The 27,528-nt window shown below is 40.2% G+C and overlaps 1 protein-coding gene across 1 annotated transcript; it reads left to right on the forward strand.

Moving 5' to 3' along the window:
- Window positions 1–1,206: 1,206 nt before the first annotated feature.
- On the forward strand, window positions 1,207–25,603 carry LOC309396925 (protein argonaute-4). The gene is made up of 18 exons (XM_081962505.1): window positions 1,207–1,719; window positions 7,523–7,688; window positions 7,915–8,035; window positions 8,881–9,062; window positions 9,983–10,119; window positions 10,207–10,341; window positions 11,101–11,188; window positions 12,839–12,986; window positions 13,066–13,185; window positions 13,563–13,691; window positions 13,909–14,042; window positions 14,906–15,090; window positions 15,331–15,490; window positions 16,500–16,815; window positions 17,790–17,924; window positions 18,866–18,967; window positions 19,755–19,954; window positions 20,943–25,603. Exons 1-18 carry the CDS (start codon window positions 1,701–1,703, stop codon window positions 21,049–21,051), a joined length of 2,586 nt encoding a protein of 861 aa, XP_081818631.1. The 5' UTR covers window positions 1,207–1,700; the 3' UTR covers window positions 21,052–25,603.
- The last annotated feature ends 1,925 nt before the right edge of the window (window positions 25,604–27,528 follow it).

Genomic DNA, 27,528 nt, shown 5'->3' on the forward strand with positions numbered 1-27,528 from the left:
CAAATACTTATTTTCCACCATAATTTGCAAATAAATTCTTTCCAAATCAGCCAATGTGATTGTTTGGGTTTTTTTTTTACATTTTGTCTCTCATAGTTGAGGTCTACCTATGATGCCATTTACAGGCCTCTCTCATCTTTTTAAGTGGGAGAACTTGCACAATTGGTGGCTGACTAAATACTTTTTTGCCCCACTGTAGTTGTTAAGCAGAGTGACGGCATGGGGGAAAAAACTGTCCTTGTGTCTAGTTGTTCTGCCTTTTTGAGCTCCAGATTTTTGAGGTGACATTCATCACCATTCATAAACTGAAATATAAAATGCATTCATAAAACGAAATGAAACTAAACTAGCAAATGAATAAGTAATGAAATTAAAATTCAATAAATTACGTAACTGTTCCCTGAGCTCCAGATTAATGAAGGTTGCAGGGCGGTTTTGTACAGAGTATGAAGTATATATATCAAATATTGTTTTTCTTTTTTTTAAAAAATGGTTTTGTAATTTTTTTTAATTCCCCTTCACGGGGAGGGGGGGGCTTTGAGCTCCATGGGCCCCAAAACAATGGAGCCGCTACACACACACACCCTTTCCTCAGGCCTGTGCACAGGGGAAGGAGAGGGGGAGCTGAAACCCTCCCCAACTGGCTGGGGAATTCTGGAAGTTGAAGTCCAACCATCTTAAAATTTGCCAAGGTTATGAAACACTGGCTGGCCTTAATGTCCATCCATAAACCTTTCCTTTTAAGCCTGCCGGGATGGGTAAAACCCAGCGGTTTTTCTGCTCGGGAGGGGCCACCGCTTCTCTATGTGGAGCGAGGGGGGGGGAGAGAGAGAGAGAGAGAAGCAAAAATAAATAAATAAGGCGGCGCGAGGGGGGTCGAGGGAGAAGCCAGCGCGCGCACCCGCCGCTGAGGCGAAGTGGGCGGCGCGTCCCCGAGGCGTCCCCTCTTTCTCCCCCCTCCCCCCCGCGCTCGCCTGCCTCTCCTTTCCCTCGTCACGTGGGCCGAAGAGGGGGTGAAAAGGAGGAGAAAGGGGCGGGGCTGGAGCGCGCACGCCCGGGTGGTGGTAGTGGTGACAGCCTGTGAGCTGCCCCGCTCGGTCCTCGCGCTCTGGCTAGCTGGCGCACGCGCGTGCGCGGGGCGGCGGCGGCGGCGGCGAGAGAGGGGAATGTCCTGGGTGGGTGGGTTTAACCACGCGCAGGCGCGCGCAGGCGCAGCTGCAGGGGGCCGAGCTCGAGGCGGCTGTGGCGGGGTCCACCGCGCTGAGGCGACGACGAACGACGCGCATTGGAGAGAGTTTGGCTCCGGATCGGCCGCCTCTCTTCAGCCCCGGCCCGTCCGCTCGCCTCTCTCGCTCGCTCGCGGGGCGGAGTCGCGCGCATGCAGGCGAGAGCCTGAGGCGGACGGAGCAGCAGCAGCAGCAGCGATCGCCGACGACGGTCCCCGTTGGAACCGAGCAAAGGAGCGCGGTCGGTCGGCCGGCCGGCCGGGCGGGCTGGTTCCGCCGCGGCCGCGCGTTGTTGGTGACGCGGAGACGCTGCTCTCCGCCCCCCGTTCCCTCCCGGCCGACCCTCACCCCGAAGCCAATATTCCCGAAATCAAGAGATACGCGGCGGCGGCTGGAGCCGCGGGGCCCGTGGCGGCGGCGGCGGCGGCGGCGGCGGCCGGGGGGGACCGCGGCGAGGCCGCCGCTGCCGTCGCCATGGAGGCGCTGGGACCAGGTGAGAGGCCTGCCTGCAGGTGTGGGTGGGCCCGGGGCGGAGGAGGGGAGGGGGCTGCCCAGATGGCCCCTTTGCTTCGCCCTTTTAATTGGGGCGGGGCTGGAGGGACTCGGGTTTCCTTCCCGCGGAGCCTTCCTCTCCCCCTTCCCTTCTGAGGGGAAGCCGCCAACAGGTGCTGCTGGCGGCTCTCAGGGCACGTTGACTTCGCTCTGCCCGAGGCCATGTGGGCCTACAAAGGAGTTTCCCCCCTCGGCGGCGGCGGCGGCTGCCTTGCGTGCGGCTGAACACTTTGCCAGTGTTTGTAAACACACACAGAGCACGTGATGCCTTCAGGAGCCTGTTTAAAAATTTGCTTACGTTCTTGAGAGTCGGAGCAACGCTTTTGCCCAGCCTCCTGCTGCCCTTTGAAAAACTTTTTAAAGACCGCCGCAGCAACCATCATGTGTGGTTCAAGCAATGCTCCAACACGGGACGTTTTAAAGAAGAGGTTGGAGCCATTTGTCTGAAGTGGTGTAGGGTTTCTGCCTGAGCAGAGGGTTGGACTAGAAGACCTCGCAAGACCCCTTCCAACTCTGTTATTCTGTTCTATTTCTAATCTATATCTATGCTATTTCTATTCTATTCCTATTTCTATTCTATTCCTATTTCTATTCTACTCTATTTCTATTCTATTCTATTCTATTCTATTCTATTCTATTCTAGGCAGACCATATAATTCAGTGTATCCGGAGCGGGCAATAGTGGTCATTTGGAGGACTGCACAACGATGTGAATGCAGTGGACAAAGGAAACATTTGTTCACCTATCCTCTTTCTTCATGCCTTGATTGAAACCTGGTTTTAACAAACACAGTTACCAGAGTTTGCACAGTATGCTAAACTGTAAGCCAAGGTTTATGGACCTCCTTGCTAAGCCCAAGACAGATAAACCACATATAGCCTCGGATGAAGTGTGAATTCAGTCTCTGGCTGCATTATTTAGAGAGGGGGGGGGGGGGGAAGAAGCACAGTGTTACGACCTAACTTTTGTAGAGCCAAGTTACCTTGTGCTTTAGTTATTTTCTAATCTGCTTTTTGTTATCTTTAGGAATTTATGGAAACCTAAGAAAACACACCTCTCTCTCTCTCTCTCTCTCTCTCTCTCTCTCTCACACACACACACACACACACACACACACACATATAGAGAGAGAGAATATAGCGATTTAGTTTGTTTTGTTCAGTTATTTATTTAGGCGTTAACTTTTGGCTCAATTTTCCAAGAGATAATATTTCAAGTAATATGGAAGGGGCTAGTTATATCTTTGTTTATGTCTGTATTGAAATACTTGTAAAAAATCAACTTTTAAAGTATAAAATCTGTCCACAAATTCCAGACAATTCTGATTCCTGGTTACAATAAGAAATTGCAGAAGTTTATGAAAAGAGTGCAGTAGTTTTTAGATATAACACTTGTTATTGTGACTCTAAGATTAGATACAATAAGTACAAATATATGTGTGTATCAGTTACATTGGTGGTGATACTTTTTGACTGTGTACAATATGCTAATCATTAAATATAACTAACAAACCACACTGGCTTGTGGCCACTTAGTTTTGGCTTAGCCATTGTTATTTTTTAGCATGTCATAAGCAGGTTCTGGAGTCAATGATTCAGATATCTAGGGCAGTGATGGCTAACCTTTTTGGCGTTGAGTGCCGAAAGCGTGTGTGCATCCACCCATAATGCAATGTGTGTGCACGCCCCGCATGTGCTCCACCCTCTGTGCATGTATGCACAACCCCCCCACATGCACCCCACACGTGCACGTGTGACCCTCATGCATGCACATGTGCCCCCCGTGCATATGTGCGTGTCTCCTGCATGCGGCCTCCACGCTTGTTTTATTTTTATAGTTATAATGTACACTGGAGATGGCATTTAATTTCATTGTATGAGGTGCAATCACAATAAACTAAACTAAACTAAAGTACATTTTTGTTTTCTTGCTCCTGGTCAGAGCAGGAGTTTGAGCTTCTGTAGTAACTAGAGATTATTTGAAGATAAATCTATTTTAGCTTATCCTTTTTCTTCTTTTCCTTCCCACCCCATCTCTCTTGAAGCTTCCATATTATCATTCTACTTGCTCATGTGTTTGAGATCTAAATCTTGAGAAAAGACTAGATAGAGGGTGTGGCTCTGGCAGTGAAAGGTAGGGAGTGGTGGTCTATGTAGGTTTTGCATTTGGGAGGAGTGCCAAGATACTTTAAGGAAGAAAGACAGCAGCTGCAAGCCATTCTGGTCTTGTGCCAGGCTGTGTCACCCAATTAGGACTGTACAGCTCTTTCAACTGTTCCTTTTAAATGCCAGGTAGATTCAAAATAAAACAAATTATTCCTGTTTTCAACTTTTTAGAAAAGCGATAGATGAAGTGAAAACGTGTTTGATATGTTTGGAATATACACAGCCAGTTGGGAACTGTTTCATATTACTACAATTATATCACGGATGATAGTACTTTGGCCAGTTCCCAAAAAACCTAAGCAGAATCAAACCTGGTTGGTAAATGATTGTGGGGAATCACCAAGAAAATTGGAGGTTATAGAGTGGGAAATTCTTTTTTTAAAAAACAAACAACTCCCAAGAAGACAGTGAAAAACTGTTTTTTTATTATTAAATCTTGAAGCATCCATGTAGATTCGAAGATTACTTTCAGGAATACATAGCAATGAAAGCTTAATTGTTGATTTTTGTAGCAATACCCTTGCCTTTTTTCCAAGAAATACTTTCCTTAACTACTGTATTTATATTTTGAATTGAAATTATCCCTAGTGCTAAGTCTCCCTAGCTATTGTTGGAAATAGTTTTGATTGTGATATTTGTGGAAAATTTCAGTTTCTACGTCAAAGCTGCTCAATAGACATGGCAATTACTCTTGCAGTGTATGGCAAGAGTATATGCTCCCAGCATGGTCTCCAAAGCGTCAAGGTCATGCACTGCCCAGCTAAAGGAAGCTGACTTCTTTTATCTGGCAGGAGTAATAGAGACAGGTGATGACTTTAGTGACAGTGGCAAAGGCAGCAGGAATAATGGTAAATGGCTTACCAAGAAAACATAATACTTCGAATTGATTTAGTTGTAAATATTATTTTAGTAGTTTTGGACACACAAATATTGTGTGCATCAGCTGCAGCCCCCATATGGGTTTTATTGCTGATAAGGCTTGTTTGACATATTTGGAGCTCACTGAGCAGCAAGAAAATTTACTATATATGGGAGACATATTTTTTATAAGGAAACAAAGAGAACAGTCAGTTGTTCAGTGACTGTTTAAACTTACGATAGTGCTGACCTGAACAAAATGATACTTATGACAGATTCCTGGCCACCAGAGTATCCCCATGGTCATGTAATCACAAGCCAGGCATTCAATGACTGGATCATAATCATAATGTTGGAGTGTCCTGCAATCACATGATCACAATTTGCAACTGTCACTGGCAGCTTCCACAATCAAAGTCAATAGGGATACTAGTGGGGGATCACAGTGATCATATATTGCAGTATTCACTTAATGACAGCAACTGGAAGTGTTGTTGCTAAGCAATTTGATCACATGTCATTCTTCATGACCGTGTGACTTAGTGATGGAAATTCCAGTCCTAATTGTCATCATTAACTAAGGACTACCTGTATTTGACAAAATTTGTTCCAGGAATGGCGACTCTTATTGTGATGACACTTACAGGATATGGATGCCAGAATATTAAGATACATATTAAGAATTGAAAGATTTACTGATAAGTTTACCTGTAGGAAAATATGATTTGAGTAAACCTGTAGCAGTGTCAACAGGTACTAGTGCATCTGGTTTAAGTGTGGTATTGCTACAAGAAAGATTTTGTGTGACACGTGCATTTAAAACCAGGATTAAACTGCTGGTTACTAACTTTCCCAAAATATCAATTAGGAGTAGTTTAAACCAACAGTCTCAGATCTTTCTGGCTGTGGATTGGCATGGGAGCGGGGCGGCGGGAGAGAATGCCTGCAGCTCCATTTGCACAAGTGGTGGGCACATGCGCCCGCCGCATGCACCAATGGAACTGTGCCCACCTGCCTGCTGCATGTGTTTGCTTGCCCAACGACTCTATAGTCTGGTTTTGAATGGGCTGCAGCTCGATTTGGAGCCCCCTGGTTTAAAGAACTAGGAAGGAACTGGTGATTGTAGATGCCTTTCTAAGAGCTTTTTAAGATAGTAATGATGACTTATATGTGGATTACTGTATTCTAATGTTGCAGTAGGTTTGTAGTTATACTTGCTTGTATCTGATAATATAATTGAAACAATTTAAAAATGCTAACTAGTCAATTATTAAAATTATTTTGATGGGCTGGCCTTAGCAAAGAACATTTAAAATGTATTGGAATTATTATTAGGAGGAGTTGAATATTACTTCTCAAGAATGAAAGAATAATTGTACATGAAAGACTAAGAGGTGAGATCTTGGTGGGGGAAGAGATATTGAAGTGTGCAAGATGCATGTGTAAGAAGCTGAATTGATCATGTTTGAATTGCCTATGAGATTATGGCAGGAATTGTGTTTGATATATTTTAATTTCAGGGAAAAAATAATTAGTTTGGAAATTTTATTTGATATTTTTTGTAGTGGTCTTCTTTCTTTGGGACAGGTTCTGGTCAACCCCAGACTCCTATAGTGTAGAGTGCCTCAAGGCTCAGATCTCCCATCCCTTCTTTCAATATGTACATGAAACATTAGCTGATATAACTAAATGGCACTGGATGTACCGTAGTATCATCAGTATATTAATAATACCCATACATAACTACTCCAGATGAGACGGGTACTGCTGTTACGATATTGGTCCAATGATCTAAATTTCCTGAAAGCTCTAAAGAGCTAGCTCTTCCCTCAACCTCTTGTAGAGGGTAAAGTTGTAGTTGGAAGACAGTGCTGTTGAATGCATCAAAGCAGTTTGGTTGTGGTCCCTGGCTTCTTTGTTTTTATTTCATGTATTATTTTGGCTTTATATAGTTGTGAACTGCCCATTTAAATAAATAAATTTTGCATTGTGGGTCTCTTCAACACATGGAATCCTTGAGGTCATAACAGACAATATGATCACAATTTAATTTAATGGGATTCAGAGTGTTTGCCAAAGATTGGGATTTTGCAGATTCTATTTCCAGTCTCTATTATGCCCATTCAAATAGGATAATAGAAAGGACTATACAGATTGTGAAGAGAATGTTACAAAAATCAAAGCTGGACGGTTTTGAGTTTTATTCAGATGTGTTGGCTTAAAAGAAAATCATCGAACTCTTAGATCTGTGCAGAGGTTGAAGGTATAGCTTATTAAAGAAGGTGAAGGGACTTGAGGATACATTGAAGATCTTACGCTATCTCAGTTCAAATGCGGAAGGAAAAAGAAACAACTGAAGATACCATTTCAGAAAAGGACGACAGTAGGGTTATCTTTGGGGGAGGGGGGAGATGGGATATGCTAGGAATAAGTAATCTATATTATTTGTGAGTAAAATATAATGAGTGAACAAAAGGAGCTAGCCATGGGTATATCAATGGTCTCTTTTCTTGGTAACCTGTAAACTATCAGTCAACTTTATCCATGTATTAGATCTGTCTGCCTTAATAGTTTGTATGTAATGTACTTCAAAATGGGATGTGGGCATGTAAATGCAAGCTACTTCGAAATGGGATATGACCTAAAACTGATTTAAAATTGTATGGAACACTACAATTTTAGAGTAGGCATACCTATCAAACATGCTTTCATTTTTCCAGGGCCACCAGCCACTCTTTTCCAGCCGCCGCGTCGGCCTGGCCTGGGAACAGTTGGAAAACCAATTCGTCTCTTAGCCAATCATTTCCAAGTACAGATTCCTAAAATTGATGTTTATCATTATGATGTGGATATCAAACCAGAAAAACGTCCCCGGAGAGTGAACAGGTATAGTTTCAAGCCTAATTTTAATGGTTCTCTGACTGCTGATAAATTGGCAGTTTTAAATAAAACAATACAGTGTGCATACATGGAGCATTCCTCAGCAATAGCAGTCTCATAAGGTAGAGACCATTTGTACTTGAACTTAATCATATTTTGAAAATCAAATCGAGAACATTATGCTATTGTACCATTAAGTTGTTCTCATTTCAATTCTCATTTCATTTTCCAGGGAGGTAGTAGATACCATGGTGAGACACTTCAAGATGCAAATATTTGGGGATCGACAACCTGGCTATGACGGCAAAAGAAATATGTATACTGCGCATCCTCTGCCTATTGGAAGGGACAGGGTAAGTCATTTCAGTAATAGCCCTCAGAGTTTAACTTAGCCATCTTTCCTAAGAATGTCCTACTGAGCCTTCTCGTTTGCCCTATTCAAATAATGAAGTTATCAAAATAGAAGTTTTGGATTTGAAAGTGGCATTGCTAAGGTGCAACTCCCAGCTTTTTCAGAAAGCATGTCCAATGCTAAGAGAAACCCAGAAGTGTATATTTGTGACACCTGGAGGGTCAGTGATACCCTGACTTTGTTTTAAAGCAATGCCATATAAAGAATAGCAGTGTTGGGAAATGCCCAGCTAGGCAGGGAGGTGGAAGTAGCCTTCAATCATTGGGCAGCTGCAAGAGATCCAGGACTGACACCCTCCCCTCCCCCAAGCTCCATAGATTCTTATCTATTCGTTCCTAAGGGGAGCAAGCAATCTGGGGAGATGCCTGTGTTATATAGGCAGAATATAATAAAATAGCTAGCTTGAAATATGCACGTGTGATTGCTTGCACCTGACAAGCAATGATAAAACTGCATCCTTGGCGTTGCTTTGACCCCATTAAATAGCATTCAATATTTGTTGTTTTGTCATGCCCAAATTGCAGTGTCCCGCATTAGATGAAGCCTTTGGACATGTTTTAAAGTGCATGAAAACTATCCTTGAACTATAGCTTATTTTTATCCTAGGGAAGAATGATCTGGGACTTTGATGGGTATCTGCTGTACCCAAATAATAATGAGATTAAACTGAATTCAGTCAAGGATCAGTGGAAAACAAGTTGAGCTCATGAACAGTTTCAATTTCAACAGATGTTCTGTACAGTTGAGAAAGATCTGCACAGTTAATCCTCACTGTTGTGTCTTCAGGTGGATATGGAGGTCACACTCCCCGGTGAAGGGAAGGACCAGACCTTTAAAGTGTCAGTTCAGTGGGTGTCTGTAGTCAGCCTTCAGCTGCTCCTGGAAGCTTTGGCAGGGCATCTGAACGAAGTCCCAGAAGACTCTGTGCAGGCACTAGATGTCATCACACGGCACCTTCCCTCTATGAGGTGAATATTTTTTTACTCATTCTCTCTTGGATTGTAGTTTTCCCAGCAGACGCTGGTTGAATCTTTTATGCATGTTGTAGCCCATTGTAACACTTGCGGATATTCCTCCTTTCAGAACTGAGAACTGTCATCGCAAGGAATATGCAATATTTCTAAAGGATATATTTGTGTTCTGCTCTCACTAAATGTTTTTGCTTTTCTTACCTATCTTTGACTTGGTAGAATATAGGAAAGGTATGGAACAGCAGTCACTTTTTAAAATAACATTTGAATAGAGTCGAATATTTAAAATACAGTTTAAATAAATTGTAACTCTGTCTCTTTTCAATTAAAGTTTAGAATATTCTAACTCTTGCAGAAAAACAATTTCTATTTTGCAAACTATCTTTCTTTGTTTTGTGCCTTCAAGTCAGTGTTGACTCCCAGTGGCTGTGTGGACTAGTCCCTTCAGTTTTCTTGGCAAGATTTTGGAAATGGTTTGCCATTGCTTTCTTCCTAGCATTGAGAACGATTGGCTACTGATACTTGCCTTCCGTGGCAATTAATACATGTTCCAGAATTTGTTGAAGGATTTCCTTAGTCTCCTTGGTCTTCCTTAGTACTTTTGCTTAGATCCATTATTTTACTCACACCAGAAATCCTTCTCTGTCTCTGAAGTTTTAAACTGAAAGGTAGTATTCTATGTTAAAATTTTCTGAGTGACAGATCTAATATCCACTCAATACACATGTGCTTTAACTTACACTGATGATGATCTTGCCAAAAGTGCTGTGACGGAATACCCTGATCCAGGACAAATTGTTCTAAAAATGATCCACTTGTCTGATTTTTAATACTTATAATATTTTCTACGCAATACCTCAGTTATTCCTGATTTGTAACTTCTTGATAAAGCTGAATAGATTCTCCCATTCCACCAGGTACACTCCAGTGGGGCGTTCCTTCTTCTCTCCCCCTGAAGGATACTATCACCCACTGGGAGGAGGTCGGGAGGTCTGGTTTGGATTCCATCAGTCTGTCAGGCCTGCCATGTGGAACATGATGCTCAATATAGATGGTATGGAAGAAACCTGTTTCCTTAAATTACCCTAAATCTCTCGCGAGACTCTTTTCTCAGTATCCCGCCTCCTTTTTTTTCTTTTAGTATCTGCAACTGCTTTCTACCGTGCTCAGCCTATTATTGAATTCATGTGCGAAGTCCTGGATATTCAGAACATCAATGAACAAACAAAACCCCTTACGGATTCCCAGCGTGTTAAATTTACCAAAGAAATCAGAGGTACTACTTTAAAATAATAAGTTATCATGTATGTTGAAATGAAAAACTTGATTTCTGAAAATTTTGCAGTATATTTCCACCCTTAGAAAATTATAAGTTGGGCTGGTTTTGATTAGAGAGAACATTTTTAGTAACTGCTTAGAGTTTCTTCATCTCCCAATATCACACATTTAAAAATAAAAAGGACAAGCTTGTGGTTATACAGATGGATGTTTTGTCATTGTGTAGATATTTCTCTGACATCCCCCATTTGTCTTTTAGAAAACCAATACTTTGGGAGTTTTTGCTGAAGAAAATATGAGGGATGGCAATTATGGCTCAAAGCCAGCTCTGTACCTTTTAATTTGTTGGTCTCTAATTTTTTTTAAATCAGAAATATTCAACAAAAAAGTAAACAATTTAGAATATGTTTTTATCCTTTATTAATTATCACAACTCACCTCTGCTCTGTATTTAATTACTACATTATCAAAATCCAAATTAACTATTCCCCCCTCCACCCAAAAAAACCCCTTGGAATTCTGACTACAGTATTATGATGCATTTCTGTAGTATTTTCAGTGGACTTTTTCTTTTTCATTTTATGTTATAAGATTATTTTTTCTCCATGAATTTTAGGATGAATAGATTTAGAAGAAACTATTTAACTTGGGTTGAATAATCATGGACAGTCCAGTAGTTTGTTTTGATATTTGATCCTTCTCAATTTATCATATTGGCTTTTGGTGTGTGTGTGTTTATGTTTCACTGGATTTATAGGTTTAAAAGTGGAGGTTACTCACTGTGGGCAAATGAAAAGAAAATACAGAGTTTGCAATGTTACTAGACGACCTGCTAGCCATCAAACGTATGTATGCTTCTTTTTTTAAAGAACAATCTTGAAAAATCTTTGTTCTGTTTCTGCTATGAAAAAGCATTGTATAAACTGAAGGTCACGCATAACTAAATATTTCATAAACTACGTATTTCAGAATTCTATAAAAATAGCAAACTCTGAAGCCATTTGGAGTAGGACCCCAAAAAGTGACTTGTGCTTTGGCAATATCCTAGTGGACAACCATTTAAATATGAGCCAGCAGTGTGCAGCAGCTGCCAAAAAAGCCAACACAGTCCTAGGCTGCATCAACAGAGGGATAGAATCAAGATCACGTGAAGTGTTAATACCACTTTATAATGCCTTGGTAAGGCCACACTTGGAATACTGCATTCAGTTCTGGTCGCCACGATGTAAAAAAGATGTGGAGACTCTAGAAAGAGTGCAGAGAAGAGCAACAAAGAGGATTAGGGGACTGGAGACTAAAACATGAAGAACGGTTGCAGGAACTGGGTATGTTTAGCTTAAGAGAAAGAAGGACTAGGGGAGACATGATAGCATTGTTCCAATATCTCAGGGGTTGCCACAAAGAAGAGGGAGTCAAACTATTCTCCAAGGCACCTGAGGGTAGAACAAGAAGCAATGGGTGGAAACTAATCAAGGAGAGAAGCAACTTAGAACTGAGGAGAAATTTCCTGACAGTTAGAACAATTAATCAGTGGAACAGAAGTTGCCTCCAGAAGTTGTGAATGCCCCAACACTGGAAGTCTTTAAGAAGATGTTGGATAGCTATTTGTCTGAAATGGTATAGGGTTTCCTGCCTACGCAGGGGGTTGGACTAGAAGGCCTCCAAGATCCCTTCCAACTCTACTATTGTATTGTATTGTATTGTATTGTATAATATGTCAGTGAAGATTCTCAGTCATCCAGATAAGAATCATCTGGAAGTTGAGTCCTGTCAACTGGACTTCTTTTCTTTTTCAGCTTGAAACATTTCACTGCTTATCCAAATAGGCAGGCTTGAAAAAGGTACTTGGATAAGCATTTCAGTTCAAAAAGAAAAGAAGTCCAGTTGCCAGGACTCAACTTCCAGATGACTTGTGCTTTTTGGTTGTGTCATTTTGTGATGGAAATTCAGTCCCAATTACCATAGTTAAGTGAGGACTACCTGTATTTACATAATTAATGTACGATGGAGAAAACCTGATATCTGGCAGCCAGGCGTGCTTCTTCATATGAGAGAAGCTACAGATAAGCCTCTTCCCAACAGGCATGTAGCAGTGATATGGACTAAGTAGTCCTTCACCTTACATGCATATTTATACTATGGGCTCTTTTAATTTTAACTTAGTTAATTTGACCAACATTATGCATTTTTTAAAATCATGCTGTCCCTATGTATTGAAATGTTAAGCCTGATTTTTAATGTGAGGATGCTAAGATCCCTTCACTGGAGCTTGATACCATATATTTGGAGTGCTACCCTCCCAGTCAGACCACAATCCATCTCTGATTGCTTTTCAGTTTTTATTAATTTCAGCAATATGACTGTGGGGAGAATAATTTTGTTGCTGCTTTTGTTAAATAGTTGAGAATCCAAAATAGTTGTTTATGTTCTGATACCATAGGCAAACCTCTTTCTTGTGAAATGAATATATATTTAATTTATATTTTTGCTTACAGGTTCCCTCTGCAGTTGGAAAATGGGCAAGCTATGGAGTGTACAGTAGCTCAGTATTTTAAGCAGAAGTACAGTCTGCAACTGAAATACCCACATCTTCCATGCCTCCAAGTAGGGCAAGAGCAGAAACATACATATTTACCCCTTGAGGTAAACACCTAGGCGGTTCTGTTCCTCAGTTCTGTTCTGCTGCATCAGGCTTGTTCACCCTGTGTCTTTTTCATTCTAGGTGTGTAATATAGTTGCAGGGCAGCGTTGTATTAAGAAGCTAACAGACAATCAGACATCAACTATGATCAAAGCAACAGCACGATCTGCCCCTGACAGGCAGGAGGAAATTAGCAGACTAGTGAGTAACTGCTTGAATATATTAAATCACCATTAAGATGGAGTGAAATGGTGGCTGGAAGACGCTTATCACTTTTCCTGCATGAACTTTGCAAATCTTTTTCCTGGGATCCAGCACCATTTCTCGCCACTGGGTTGATGAGGTTATGGTACACCCAGAATTTGGTATATCCAAGACATAGACGATAGGATAATAAACTCCATCCCTCTCCTCCTTTTGCAACAGTCCACGTAATTCACAGATAACTGCAACACAAGATAGCAGCAACTGAGGAACAAAGGCACACAGTGGACTGCCGGTTGAGCTACACTTACTCAAATGAAATATTCCCAACAGCTTTTGCGTCTATATTTAAGAAATGTTCTCTGAATTTCTAGGTCAAGAGTAACAGTATGGTTGGTGGACCTGATCCATATCTGAAGGAGTTTGGTATTGTTGTCCATAATGAAATGACAGAACTGACAGGCAGAGTATTACCTGCACCAATGCTGCAGTATGGAGGTAGGGTAAGTACTTCATAATTTTCACCCAATCTAGATTACACAACAGACCTCTTAGAGGGGCTAATGCATACTTTTAATTCGGTAGACTCTTTACTGGCAGTTTATTAAAATTTGGGGCTGAAAACGTAGTTGATCATGGAAATGCAATGAAAAGGAGTTTGCCTGTGCATTAGTTTATACACTTGTCAAAGAAAAGCGGTTTGTGTTTGATTTTCTTTAGAACAAGACTGTTGCTACACCAAATCAGGGTGTCTGGGATATGAGAGGGAAACAGTTCTATGCTGGGATTGAAATTAAAGTGTGGGCTGTTGCCTGCTTTGCACCTCAGAAACAATGCCGGGAAGATTTGTTGAAGTAAGTAGTTTCCCTTTTTAGAAGAAGATTATGTTTACTTGTTTAAACTGATATTTGGAAAGCTTTGAATTGTGTATATTTAATAGAGGTTGTTGTTGTTATCAACAAGATGATGGTACACAAAGCAATTACTTTACTTCACTTTCTGCTTTCCCCACTCTGACACCTTCAAGATCTGGTACCTTTTAAATTTATTTTTTATTATGTACATCCCACCTTTATTATTTTTGCAAATGACTCAAGGCGGTGAACATATCCAACACACCTTCCTCCTATCTTCCAACACAACAGCCTTTTGAGATGAGTTGGACTTCAAGAAGATCCAATATCTTCTTTATTATAAGCATAATTCTCAGACAATGTAATCAAAGCCTAATGCAATGGAAAGTAATTATGACATCTTAATTTGGGATTATCAATAGAACTTGCTTACCATAATTAGAAATTTCAGAATGACAACCTAAAAAGTACACAAATATCTGTGATTGCTTTACCCAGTATTAACCCTTGCAGCTCAGTGTAATTGGTTGTGCTCATTTTCTGATGTCCAGAGTTACTGTACATTGACAGTATTCAAGGAAGTTTGGTCTAAACCTGTGTTTTTCAAAGCTAGCAACTTTAAAATATGTGGTCTTCAGTTCCCAGAATTTCACAGTTGTGCTGGCTGAGAAATTCTGGGAGTTGAAGTCCACTCGTCTTAAAGTTGCCAAGATTCAAAAAATACTGATCTAACTTAACCCTTGAGAGAAGATCTGTTTTCTAAGAATCAGTCCAGTTCTTTTATCAAAACCATTTCAGGTGGAATAAAAGGGATAGCATGCACAAAGTGTTAATGCTGTCTATGACTTATTCTGTGTTTCTAGGAGTTTTACTGATCAGCTGCGCAAGATCTCTAAGGATGCGGGGATGCCAATCCAGGGCCAGCCATGCTTTTGTAAATACGCACAAGGGGCAGACAGTGTGGAGCCCATGTTCAAACATTTGAAATTGACTTATGTGGGGCTGCAGCTAATTGTAGTGATTCTTCCAGGAAAGACACCCGTCTACGGTAAGGAAGAGACCATTTGACCAAATGCATAATATAATTATCATATTGAAAGAATGTGCAATTACGATTCGGTGCTTTTTTTTTTGTAATAATCCTGTGCAAACTCTTTAAAATAAAAAGAAATAAAAACCCTTAGATAATCTAAGTCATCCGTTCGAGTTACTGGAATGGGATGTGAGTAGGGGTTGAATAGAGCATTTAAAAAACCTGGGTTCTAAAAAACCAACTTTTTCGTTGTAGCTGAAGTTAAACGAGTCGGGGATACTCTCCTGGGCATGGCGACTCAGTGTGTTCAGGTGAAGAATGTGGTGAAAACATCTCCCCAAACTCTTTCCAATCTTTGTCTGAAGATCAATGCAAAACTTGGTGGAATAAACAATGTCCTCGTACCACATCAAAGGTCAGCTTAACCCTTGGTTATTCTTCATAGAAGGCGTATGGCTGAGTTTTATTCAGAAGCAGAATGATGAAAACACTCCAAATGAAAATCCTTGCATTGAGAATGTTGCCATTTGCCTAATTTATATGGTTCTAAAGTTTTCCTTAGTTATAGCAATGAGAACTTAGTTGTTTCTAAATAGATTTTTTTCTTTTTTCGTTCACATGTTCACTTATACTATGATATCTTATACTAGATAATTGTCCCCATAAAAAACTGTATAATAATCTCCACATTAGAAAGTGAGGCTTTCTGGGAGTCCAGTGCAGAATTTCCATTTTCCCCAATAGCCCTTGAGATTTTATCTTTCTTTTTTGTAATTGTTGTTTTATACTAATAAATTCTTTAGATTTATTGTTGACTGGGCTGACCTGAATTTTCTTATTCAAAGAAGGGACAAAAATGCATTGAATCCTCCTTTTTACCCCAAAGCAAAGCAGGAATTAATTGAGGATTAAGGTTAATTGTTTGATGCAACAGGGAGCCACTTACTTATATTTATTTATAGTTATATTTATACATATTTATATAGCATATGGCTTGTGAAATAAGCACTTGGCCTTATTTTTGGGCAGATCTTATTATTTTTGAGGTGCAGGAGGCGGTGAGCGTGGTCACCTCAACACATATTGCTGTGTTGCAATATTTTTGGGGAGAGCTTATTTTCTGGGGAGGGCTTATTTTACTGCATGCACTCAAAAGCCCGATTGGGCCTATTATCCGGGGAGGTCTTATTTTCAGGGAAATGGGATATATCTATTGTTTGTCCTCTAGCTGAGGTGGGATATGTTAGCTATCAAAGAGGCGGAATATTGAGTTGTGTAATGCAGAAATAAGCACTAAACTACTCAGCGACTGAAGAATAGCTTGGAAAAAATAAAAATGATAATTAGAACTGTATAGAACATTTTTAAAAAGGATATTTTTGCTGGTTCCTAGTTAAAATGCCTTTTTATTTCCAATTCCCCAGGCCCTCAGTATTCCAGCAACCTGTTATTTTTCTGGGAGCAGATGTCACTCACCCTCCTGCTGGAGATGGGAAGAAACCTTCCATTGCTGCTGTAGTAGGAAGCATGGATGGCCACCCCAGCCGCTACTGCGCTACTGTACGAGTGCAAACATCCCGTCAAGAGACATCACAAGAACTGCTGTACAGTCAGGAAGTGATCCAGGACCTGACCAATATGGTGCGAGAACTGTTGATCCAGTTTTACAAATCTACTCGCTTCAAGCCCACAAGGATCATTTACTACAGGGGAGGAGTATCCGAAGGGCAGATGAAACAGGTATTGGTCTAATAATTCATCCTCTGAACGGGCCCACTCAGAAAGTCTATTCCTTTGCTAGATAGCCTGGAAAGAAGTTTATGCCACGAATGCACTCAATGCAAACATTTAATCATCCAGTTTGAAACTAAGCGATGCATGCATCGCTTATTAGCTCCATAGAAATCTGGCAATGTTTGCAAACACTGTAATTATTCTAATAATAAACAGTAACATATGATGGTTATGTTAGTGTCAAGATGCCTAAAACCATTTAAATTTTAGATGATCTAATAAAGCATTAATATATTAATCCGTAAAGTGTGACTTTGGTGTGGATCCTAGTACTGCCAATGAATGATTGCATTTTGGGTACTCATATTTATGGCCCTTTGCAGAACTCCTGTGGAAACGTAACCATGATATACGATGTTTTTGCTGAAAGACAGCATTTGTTTCCAGTTTCTGACAAAAAAAACCCCACCCTGTAGTGAACAGTGGGTTTCTTAGTGACTGTGTTTTCTTAATAATCATAATATTTACTAAACAACTGCCACAAAAAAGGTAAAATCAGGCACAGTCACCTGATAACTGGCTTAATGGCCATCACAATTTATGGCCATAATTGTGGGCTCAATTACGATAAGTCAAGGACTACCTGTATGCTGGAAAAGTAGATAGATTGTCTCTTCGTCCAAACCAGAGGTATGTTGTATGTCAGTAATGCATCCTGATCCTAAATTAAATTAATATGTAATCCCAAAGCATATAGCACTATGCATAACAAGCAGTTTTCTAAATGTACTTGTCTTATTTTCTTCATGGCAAGTTTGCAAAATCATATTTTACCTTGAGAGTTTTCATGACCTTGATGTATTCATCAGCCAGAAATCGGCTTGGATTCATACCTGTTCTTACTTAATAGTACAACAGCTTCAGTGGGACTTCATGAATTGCTTCATGAATTGAGTTGATTTCAACTTTAACACTTCTAGGTAGCTTGGCCTGAGCTTATCGCAATCCGGAAGGCCTGTATCAGTTTAGAAGAAGACTACCGGCCAGGGATCACCTACATTGTCGTGCAGAAAAGGCATCACACAAGACTCTTTTGTGCAGACAAAACTGAACGGGTAGGTAACTGCAGAAGGAACGCAAAGCCATCCTATTAAATTCTGCAGCTTTCAGGAGATGCCAGGTGGCTTTTCTTGGAAAAATGCCTGGGTGGGGTAAGGATGGTGCAAATGAATTTGTATAAGGCTAGATACTGATGGGTTTTTTTTTTGGTGGTGGTAAATAAATTTACACATTTTGAATCAATAAAAAGTATAATAATCCAAAATTGATTCTAAATGTCAGATGTAATACCGCTACAAGAAGCTAAAGCCTAGCTGAAAACGTTGAGGCATATTTGTAGGCATCCCTCAGCACTAATGATTCCTAAGAGAATGAAATCCGTGAGATCCAGGTAAGTCAGATCCACTTCATTTCCTCCTGCTTATTATTGGAAAACTTTCAGTTCAACGTATTTCAAGTTGGACAATTCATTTCAAGTTGCAACAGCGGTTCCAACCTTAATGAACCTAAACTTAATATTTCAAATTTAAATTCAGAAATGTTTTGTGCATTTCTGTTTGTCGAGTCATACATGCTGCTCTTTGCTGCCCATTTCTTTCGTGAAATTCTGTATATAAAGTTTTTTATTTTTTCATTTTCATAACATATAATCCACATGTATACTATTACATAGCCATGTATACTATTCATGAAATTCAAAATAGCTATCATCAGGCGATGGCATTAGGATAATGTGAAAATATGCTCGGTTGGACGTTGCTTCAGATATATCTGAATCCGGCTGACTTCAGGCAAAGCTGAAGAAGTTCATCTTCAGAGAAAACTGTCCAGTTGCTCGTTGAATCATGATCCTTAATCTTTAGTAGTAGGGTAGTGGTAAGGATCAAGTGTGCTGAACAGATTGATTGATTGATTTACTGTCAAATAAAATATAATGATGAATTCTGCTTGTTCTGTTGACACGGATGCCTCACAACGGCTGTGTTGTCTCCAATAGGTGGGGAAAAGTGGGAATGTTCCAGCAGGCACTACCGTGGATAGCACCATCACCCACCCATCTGAATTCGACTTTTACCTCTGTAGCCATGCAGGAATCCAGGTAATCATAATATAGCCAGCAGTTACTCTGTAGCATTTTGTGGTTCGTGAAACCGGCCTTGTATAAAGGAACTGCCAAACAAGCTAACAGTAAACAACTCAAGAACCACCGAGACTACTCCCAGCCAACACTGATAGGGCAAATGACTAGAATATGAATTGAGACCAAACTCCACTCCCTCCCTAGTTCTGATATCTCAGGGGTTGCCGCAAAAAAGGGGGGATCAACTTATTCTCCAAAGCACCTGAGGGCAGAACAAGAAGCAATGGGTGGAAACTAATCAAGGGGAGAATCAACCTGGAACTTGGGAGAATAGTTAGAACAATTAGTCAGTGGAACGGCTTCCCTCCAGAAGTTGTGAATGCTCCAATACTGGAAGTTTTAAAGAAGATGTTGAATGACCATTTGTCTGAAAGGGCATAGGGTTTCCTGCCTAAGCAAGGGGTTGGACTAGAAGACCTCCAAGGTCCCTTCCAGCTCTGTTATTCTGTTAAATGAAAGGTTAACCTTGATACTGAAATGTGGTATAAGCAGCCGCAGTTTGGCCCTGAAAAGCCAGTGAAGCATTTTCTTCTGCATTAATGAACAGCCTTCGCCCCTAGGTTGAAGAAGCTACTCCTTTCTTCTTCTTGCATAGAAACTCTGTAAGAAAAAAGAAAGGACTTTCCTGGAGAAGAAAAGAAGAAGAGCCAATTTCTTTGTTCCAAGGTTACTGCCTGCCTCTTGCACGGTATGTCTGTCTTTAGGGAATTTCAGGGGTGGATTGACTGGATTTATCTTATTTCAGGGAACCAGCCGTCCTTCTCACTATCAAGTCTTGTGGGATGACAACTGCTTCACCGCAGACGAATTGCAGCTACTGACATACCAGCTATGTCACACTTACGTTCGATGCACACGGTCTGTCTCAATCCCTGCGCCTGCATATTATGCCAGGCTGGTGGCATTTAGAGCAAGATACCATCTTGTAGACAAAGACCATGACAGGTAAGCAAATGTGGGAGAAGAACCTTCAAGGATTTAGTATACTCAGAGTCTAGGATTGCATCCTGGGTAAGTGGTAAATTATGTACAGATCTGCCCTTCTGTTCTGAATTTGATCTGAATGCAAAGCTCCTTCCTTTGGAACAATTTGAATTTCACAGGGAAGTTACACATTTTTGGTGGCATCAGTCACTGGTTGCTGCACAGGCAATATTTTATTGAACAAGTTGCAACACCCTGCCTTCTAATTATAGATTCCATTTAATTGGCTAGAAAAATTAGATAATGTATTTATCAATATAATTACTAAAAAAAAAATCTGCAGAGACTCTGAATTTGTATTAGTGGAGCCTGTTAGTTTTGTTAATCCATTATGCTAAACTAATTTAAACTTTTACCAATGTTTTGGATATTTCAGAAGAAACTACAGTTTAGAGATTAGATGCCCGAATCACATGTAAGAGAGGCCTAGGGTTCATTTTTAACCTTGTTTGTACAAGTAGTCCTTGATTTAGAACCGTAATGGAGCCTGCCTATTATGATTGTAAGTCGTGACAATTGTAAAATGGGTCAGTCATGTGACCTGTTTACAGCCATTTTTGCAGCAGTCACTAAAAGCTTTTTTTTGCTAAAAATTGGAGGTAAATGCTTCTTTTCAGCAAATAAAAGCTAGTAAAACATGACCCTCGGATGTTACAGCCAGCCATGTATATGGCCTATTTGCCAAGCACCCAAAATTTGGTCATGTGACTGGGGGTGACCCTCAGAACTTTGAATCTGGGTCATAAGTAGCCCCAAGTTAGTTCTGTTTTAACTTCAGTCATAAGTGAGGGACTACCAGTACATTATTGTAACGTGAATAGAAACCACCTCTGCCCAAGTGGCTTTTCACCTTGAAACAGTGGCAACCTGCAAAGGGTTGGGATGTAGTTGAGGGAGGAGTGTAACCTCAGTGGGATTATGTGTTAAATCCTTCCAACTTCTTTTTCAGTGCTGAAGGCAGCCACGTGTCGGGACAGAGCAATGGCCGTGACCCTCAAGCACTTGCCAAGGCAGTGCAGATCCATCACGACACCCAGCACACCATGTACTTTGCCTGATCAGACTCTGCAGCCACGGGGTGTGGCAGGAGCGGCCTAGTTGGTCAGGCCACCAACCATTAATTGTCAGGGCTCGTTTTTTTAAATTCAGGCTGCCTTCCACCAGCAGCTTGAGACAGTTGCACTGAATTGATACCTGCCACCAACATCTCGTGCAGGCACAATTGAGCCATTTTTATTTTTATTTCTTTCGGTAAACAGAAATTTCATAAACAGTCTTTGCATTGGACTGAATTTTTACCTCAAAACGCAAAAGGCTGATCCTCTTAAACAATTTTTAAAGGACTTGGCATGAAAGGTTTTTATTGAAATATTTTGCTAACCAATTAATCCATTTACGTTACCTCTTCATCCCATGTTAAGCTTGTCAAGAAGAAGAAGAATTCCTGCTGGGCTTTGACATAACTGCTTTGTGAGTCTCCAGATATGGCAAAACAGGATTCTGCTGTTTTTTTCTGTCTGGAGCCATATAGACTTGATCAATGAATTTTTGGTGTAAAACACCTTTCAACAAACATGTATTTTCGGAGGTATGGCTGTTCCTTTGGTTTTGTTTTTTAATTTTTTGCTTTGTCAAATTTTGCTAGTTCCCTTTTTGTAAATCTCTCTGCAGTCCTGGGCTGCAAAGCCATTGCACTATAACTGCGAATTCAGCTTGGTGGTACTTCTTCTGTGGATGCGTAATGTTAGCAGAGAAAAATCCCCTTTGGCAGTTCTAATACAATTATAATTATGATTACGGTTACAACTGCCATCTTTTGATTCAAAATGCCGAACTGCTTCCCCTTCTAAAAATAGGTAACCAGGTTCTGAACAATTAGTTTTAGTATTTTTAAAACATCACAAAAAGTGCCCATTTTATGCTGCTATGTTTGACAAATTGAAGTCATTTTTAATACTCTTTTTCATAGAAGGTTTTAACTTTGGCAATAATTTTTTTTAAATAACCTGGCAGTAGCTTTTCTAGTCAGAATCCATTCTTGGGTAGATTGACTTATCTTTGCTGAAGAGAAAATTAATTACTAAAAATGGATCAGAAGAGGCTCCCTTCATGCTTTTTACAAATGATTATTTTTAACTGTTTTATAGTCACCATTGGTCTGTCTACCCCTTTTTATAAGCTTGGAAAGTGGGTGTTGTGTATCGGGAAAAAAGGCTTTGCCAATTTGTACAGTTGTGTATAGTGTGACAGTAGCAATCAAAGACTTTTACCAGCAATTTAGATCCTTGTTTCCTTCGACGATTTAGGTTTCTTGCATGTACAGCGACACTCAGTAGCATGTGTGAAGTGTGAATTGTAATGTTGATCTTGAACCTTTTCTATTAGGATTCTTATTTTGCTCGGTTCTCTTCCACTGAAACATGTTAATACCAAAAGTAGGATGGGAGGGGGTTGTGCAGACAATAATAGTGTTGTGTTGAGACTAGCTTGTGAGTGTTAGTACACAATGCTTTAAATTCCTAGTTTTTGACTGAGTTGATATGGCCACCGCGGGGGAAGACTGGGATTTGGCCAATAATTGCACTCTGGATTTCTAATCAGAGGGTGGCATCAGAGAGTCTTGTGACCGTGTGAGCTTTTAACTCCGGACTTTCACGTTGGCAATATGATACACCATTTAGATCAGGGGTGTCCAAACTTGGGAACTTTAAGACTTGTGGACTTCAACTCCCAGAATTTCCCAGCCAGCATAGCTGGCTGGGGAATTCTGAGATTTGAAGTTTCAAGTCTTAAAGTTCCCAAGTTTGGACATCCCTGATTTAGATTGTCCTTCAGTCAGTTGAAACAGAGCTTCTCATAACTTGGAAAATGTACATTTCCAAGAACATTATTCAGTTGTGTCAGAGTACACTGAAGTTAGTCTTCAAAAAACACAAAAAAAAAAGTTTTATATGCTTCTTCCAGAGCCGTGTGTGTGCGTGTGTGCGTGTGCGTGTGCGTGTGTGCATGTGTTTGTGGGAAAGGGCATATGCAGTGTTTGTCCCCATTCAGAAAAAGAAGTGAAGCAACTTAGTTCTGACGTCCAGAACTGAGATATTAGATTGCTTAAGTATAGGTAAGGGTTGTTTTGTTTTGTTTTTTAACTTTTCCTTGAGAATACCTCACTTGGATAATCAATATCAGGACACACAGGGAGGGAGAGTGGCCACTGCTTTAGTTTGTCTGCTGCTTTTCTTTTCTTTTCTTTTAATGTTCAGGGAGAAAATGCAAGAATTTTAACTCCTGCTGACCCAAACAAACAGAGAACTGAGGCACCTTGAAAAGAGTCTAAGCACCTGTTTTAGTGTGTAGCATTTTTTTTATTGCACTAGGTAAGGACATGGTTTGAGAGAAAGAAAGAGAAGTAAGAAAAATGGGTATCTGTACCACCTGGGTACACCAGTAGTTGCCCTGGCACCTAGTACAGGTGGAGAAAAGGGATATATGTACCCACCTGTCTACAGGTGAGATCTTCTTCCAAATCCCAGCCAGGCAGAATGAAAACAGGCTTTCTAAAAGGTTTGTAAACCTTCAGCAATCAAATCTACTTTTGCTCCCACTTCCAGATCAAGATTGGGAAGTAGGGGCTGGAGGAGGACTTAAATCTCTCATCCTATCAATTTCCAGCAAAAGCAGATTTTGGGAGCCAGGTGGGATTCCCCCACTGCTACCCAAATAGTAACAAAAAAAGAGCATTGGGATGAAAACATGCATTTTAAAGGGCTCAGTTAATTTTAGTTGTAGTTGGGCCCAAACTGTGAAGACGGGAAGCTTAATGAATCTGGGAAGAACTTTTTTCCTGATTGGCTTATTAGGAAATGAGGCTGTATAAAGTGTATAAGCTATATGAAATGGTTCTTTTTAAAAAATTCTTATCATAGGAAAAAAAATAAGATTTTGATCGTATTTTTCATGTGTATTACAGCCCACAACCCACATTGGTCTTTTGAAATCATCTGTATTTCAGAGAGATATCTAAGCAGGATTCCTTTTTTAAAGTGAATTATTATCACAATGAATTTTTATCAGCCCAAAAACGTTGATGAGAAAACTTTCTTGCCAACTTTTGCACTTTCTTGGAATTTTTCATGATTTCCACCCCCTCTTCTTCCTTCTTGTCTCTGTTGAAAATTTTCCTGTGCAAAAAAATGTTCAGTCATCTCTTAATTGCTGAACGGTCCAGTGATGTCATTTGGGTATGTTTCAGAGCTGAAAAATTCTATCAAAGCAGACAGCAATGAAGATCTTCAAAAACTAATAAAAGGGAAGGTCTTGTTGATCTTTGGGAGACCTTTTTGACTCATTGGGACTGCCCCTTCCCCTGGGGATGAACTGAATGGTTATGCATGTGTCAATCAATGGGAAGATGTGCATTTTCTAGCTGTAGTTCTTAAGGTTTTTAGGGTTTAGTTTGGGGTTTTTAATGTGGTTTTCTTTCCTTTTGACCCAGTCTTCTCCAACTGTGTTGTCTTTGGTCGTTTTGGGCTACAACTTCCAGAATTTCAACTTGGTTGGAGATTCTTGGTTTATATTAAGCCTGCTGGCTCCTTTTTTTTTCCTGTTATGTCATGAGAGATTTTCAAATGTAGCAAATTTGAACTTCGGGCTGGAGGGGAATGGGCTAATAATTTGGGCGGTAGTTCTTGGTGTTTATAGAAAAATCAAATGTGGTTCCTTCTGTAAGTCTTCTGCCTTTTTTATTTTTTATTTTTTTTGAGCACTTTTATTCCAAAGAGGCTCTAAAAAGCTTTTGCTCTGTAACAGAGTCTTGCTTACTTCTGTGACTTCTGGGCATTTTAAGAAGGGCATCGAAGGAGACTTCAAAATCAGAGGCAGAAGGTGTTCCATGTTTCTTTGATCCAGAGACGTCGTTTTCTCCTACAACCCTAATATCAAGAATCTTTGCATGATGGGGAAAAGGGCATGGCTCTCCTTGCGACAAGTCACCCAACCTCCAATCAGTTCTTCCCACTCCTGCCAAGAAAACTACCTTTGTTGATGATGCTGTGGGTCCTTTTTTCCACTTCTTGCTCCATGGCACGGCAGTTCCTCTGTTTTCATTTTCGTAAAGCAGAGTTCCGAGGGCATTGTATCAATACTATTTCAACTGCAAGGTTTTTTTCCCTTGTACAAATGGAGGAAAGATCATAAGTGGATATCAATTTAAGGGTTTCTTTATACCTTGCTATTGACACTTTCATGATATTTCTATGTCTAGGGCCTGGACCTTGTACGTAAAACTTGTTGGCATATGTTCATTTTCGACTGATGTATTTTTCCTTTTTTGTTTGTTTGTTTGTTTGTTTCTATACTGTTAGACTTGTAATGTTATAAATTGTATTTTATTAAATTGGACTGGATGTATGTCTATAGCAATACGAGGTACTTTTTCTTTCAAAGAAACTCTGGGATGGGTAGGTTAACAGTACCTCCCTCCCTCATTGCGATATGCTGGCTGTGTATAATTGCAATGTATTTTTCTTTCTTTTTTTTTTTTTTTAGCCTGCAGGGATTTTGTGTTCATGTGTCCAAAAAAAAATAAAGGCATTTGTTGCCAAATGTTTTTTCTTCGGTGTGCAATAAAAAAGCTTGTCTTTTATTTTTATTCTAAAACCAGTGGGCTACTGATAAGATTCATGAGAGAAACAAGTGGCATGAAATGGAATTTTAAATAATATTATTTGGATGCGTGACTGTAAACCAGATGCCTGAGATGTTGAAATTTACAATATTTAAGAACCAAGTGACATTTTGGGTAAAAGCAAAGAATGTTGTTAAATATAAAGTGAACATACTTGTGGCAGAAACCTTGACTTTGATGGCATTTGAACTAACGTAGCGGTAACCAGGGATAATTTTTTTGTTATGGCTAACCTAAAGAAGTTATTAACTATGTGACCTTGGCAGTGAAAGTAAACTCTTAAGCAGAATTTACTGAGGAAGGCAATTGCAATAACCAGCGAACTAATCCCTTCTCATGATGTGCATGTAACTGGATAATAAATGTGTTGTGTATTATATTTTACATTCAGAGACAAAACTTAACCTTGGGCAAGATAAGACTACGAGATAAAAATGAGTAAGAATTAAAATGTATAATAACAGCAACAGAAATAGACCACCAGTCTGATGATGAAGGGAATACATGGCCTTTTAAGTGTGCTTTAAAATGATAGTTTTGCCCCTCCCTCTAGTAATATAAAATTTTAAACTAATAATAATGAGAAATTGCAGTAGCTTGATAACACACAATGCAAAATTATCCATAGTAGTATGATTCTCACTCAACTTGGATGTCTCCAGACAAGATTTATTCTACACCTGTTGGTTTTACCCATCCATTTTTGGCACTTACACTATGCAATCTTAATGCAAAGATTAAAAGATAACCTTCCATTCAAGAGGTGCAACCTACCAGATTTTGGTGCTAGAGATAACCATGGAGAAATGTAAGTGCTCATTTTAAAATATATCCTCATGCTTGTACATTTTAGACTCTGCTTGTGACTTAATGTGAAGCAAGCGAAGTGAATTATTTGGTAAATTGGCTTTACGCACAGAACAGCTAACTTAGTGTTTTATTTGAAGACTCTGGACTGGACCGAACTTGGGCTCATTAAAAGTGGGCCCCAAAAGTCAGAATGGTAGTTTTGATGCATGTTCAAAGCTGCGCCTTTTTAAAAAAGTGTGTGCCTTGAAGCATTAAGAATGAGGCAAGGTTATCAGCAGCCATCTTGATTTTTTTTTGCCCCCACTGCAGACCCTCTGTGTGGGCACTTGGAAAGTTGCAGTAACCATCTCTAGAAGACCTTATCCCTTGAGTTGAGGTGCAACCCAACGTGATGATGATGACCAGACCAGCCGTGTCCTCTTCAAGAGAGACTTTGGACTTCTTTTACAGCAACTATGATAGGCTTAGTTGTAGGGGTTGTGTTGGTTCTACAGATGGATTTTATGCTTTCCTCCATGATTGCATTCCCGATGTTGCTTGTTAGCTAGAATCTTCAATTAGTACCATAGAGACGTCCAAAAATCATTCCATCAACAATCTGAATCGGCTGCCTAATTAAAGCTAGTCCAGAGTCACAGAGTTGGGCACCCTACTCATTTGATTGACAACAAACAAACAAACAGGTGCCAGCAAGGTTTCCAATGTGGAAACTCGCTCCAAGAAATGCATGGTTAGTGTACACAGAAGAAGCTAGGGTGGCTTCCTTGTCTTTCTCTCAGATCTCCACTAAGGGGCACCAGCGGTGGATTCCTTTGTTGGCAACCATCAGAGGGAAGAAGGGAAAATCCATGGAATCCCTCCTCTGGTTGCCTCAAATGGTGAAAGCACCAGATCCCTGTTGCAGCTGCTAAGGATCCATGTCGTGGGGCAAAACCATTAGTAGGACTAGTGTGGTCTAACAAAGCAAAAAAAGGTGAAGATTAGAGTTTGAAACTTTGAAACAAGGTCACTCAGATCGGAATAAATTGAAATGGATTATCCTCTA

The sequence above is a fragment of the Natrix helvetica genome, assembly GCF_964273705.1.
Source record: "Natrix helvetica genome assembly, chromosome: 9".
NCBI classification, from domain to species: Eukaryota; Metazoa; Chordata; class Lepidosauria; order Squamata; family Natricidae; genus Natrix; species Natrix helvetica.

Coding starts and splice junctions, on each gene's coding strand:
- LOC309396925 (XM_081962505.1), top strand. Junction 10,342..11,100: donor ATTTACCAAAGAAATCAGAG/GTACTACTTTAA, acceptor CTGGATTTATAG/GTTTAAAAGTGGAGGTTACT. Junction 15,491..16,499: donor GTCCTCGTACCACATCAAAG/GTCAGCTTAACC, acceptor CCAATTCCCCAG/GCCCTCAGTATTCCAGCAAC.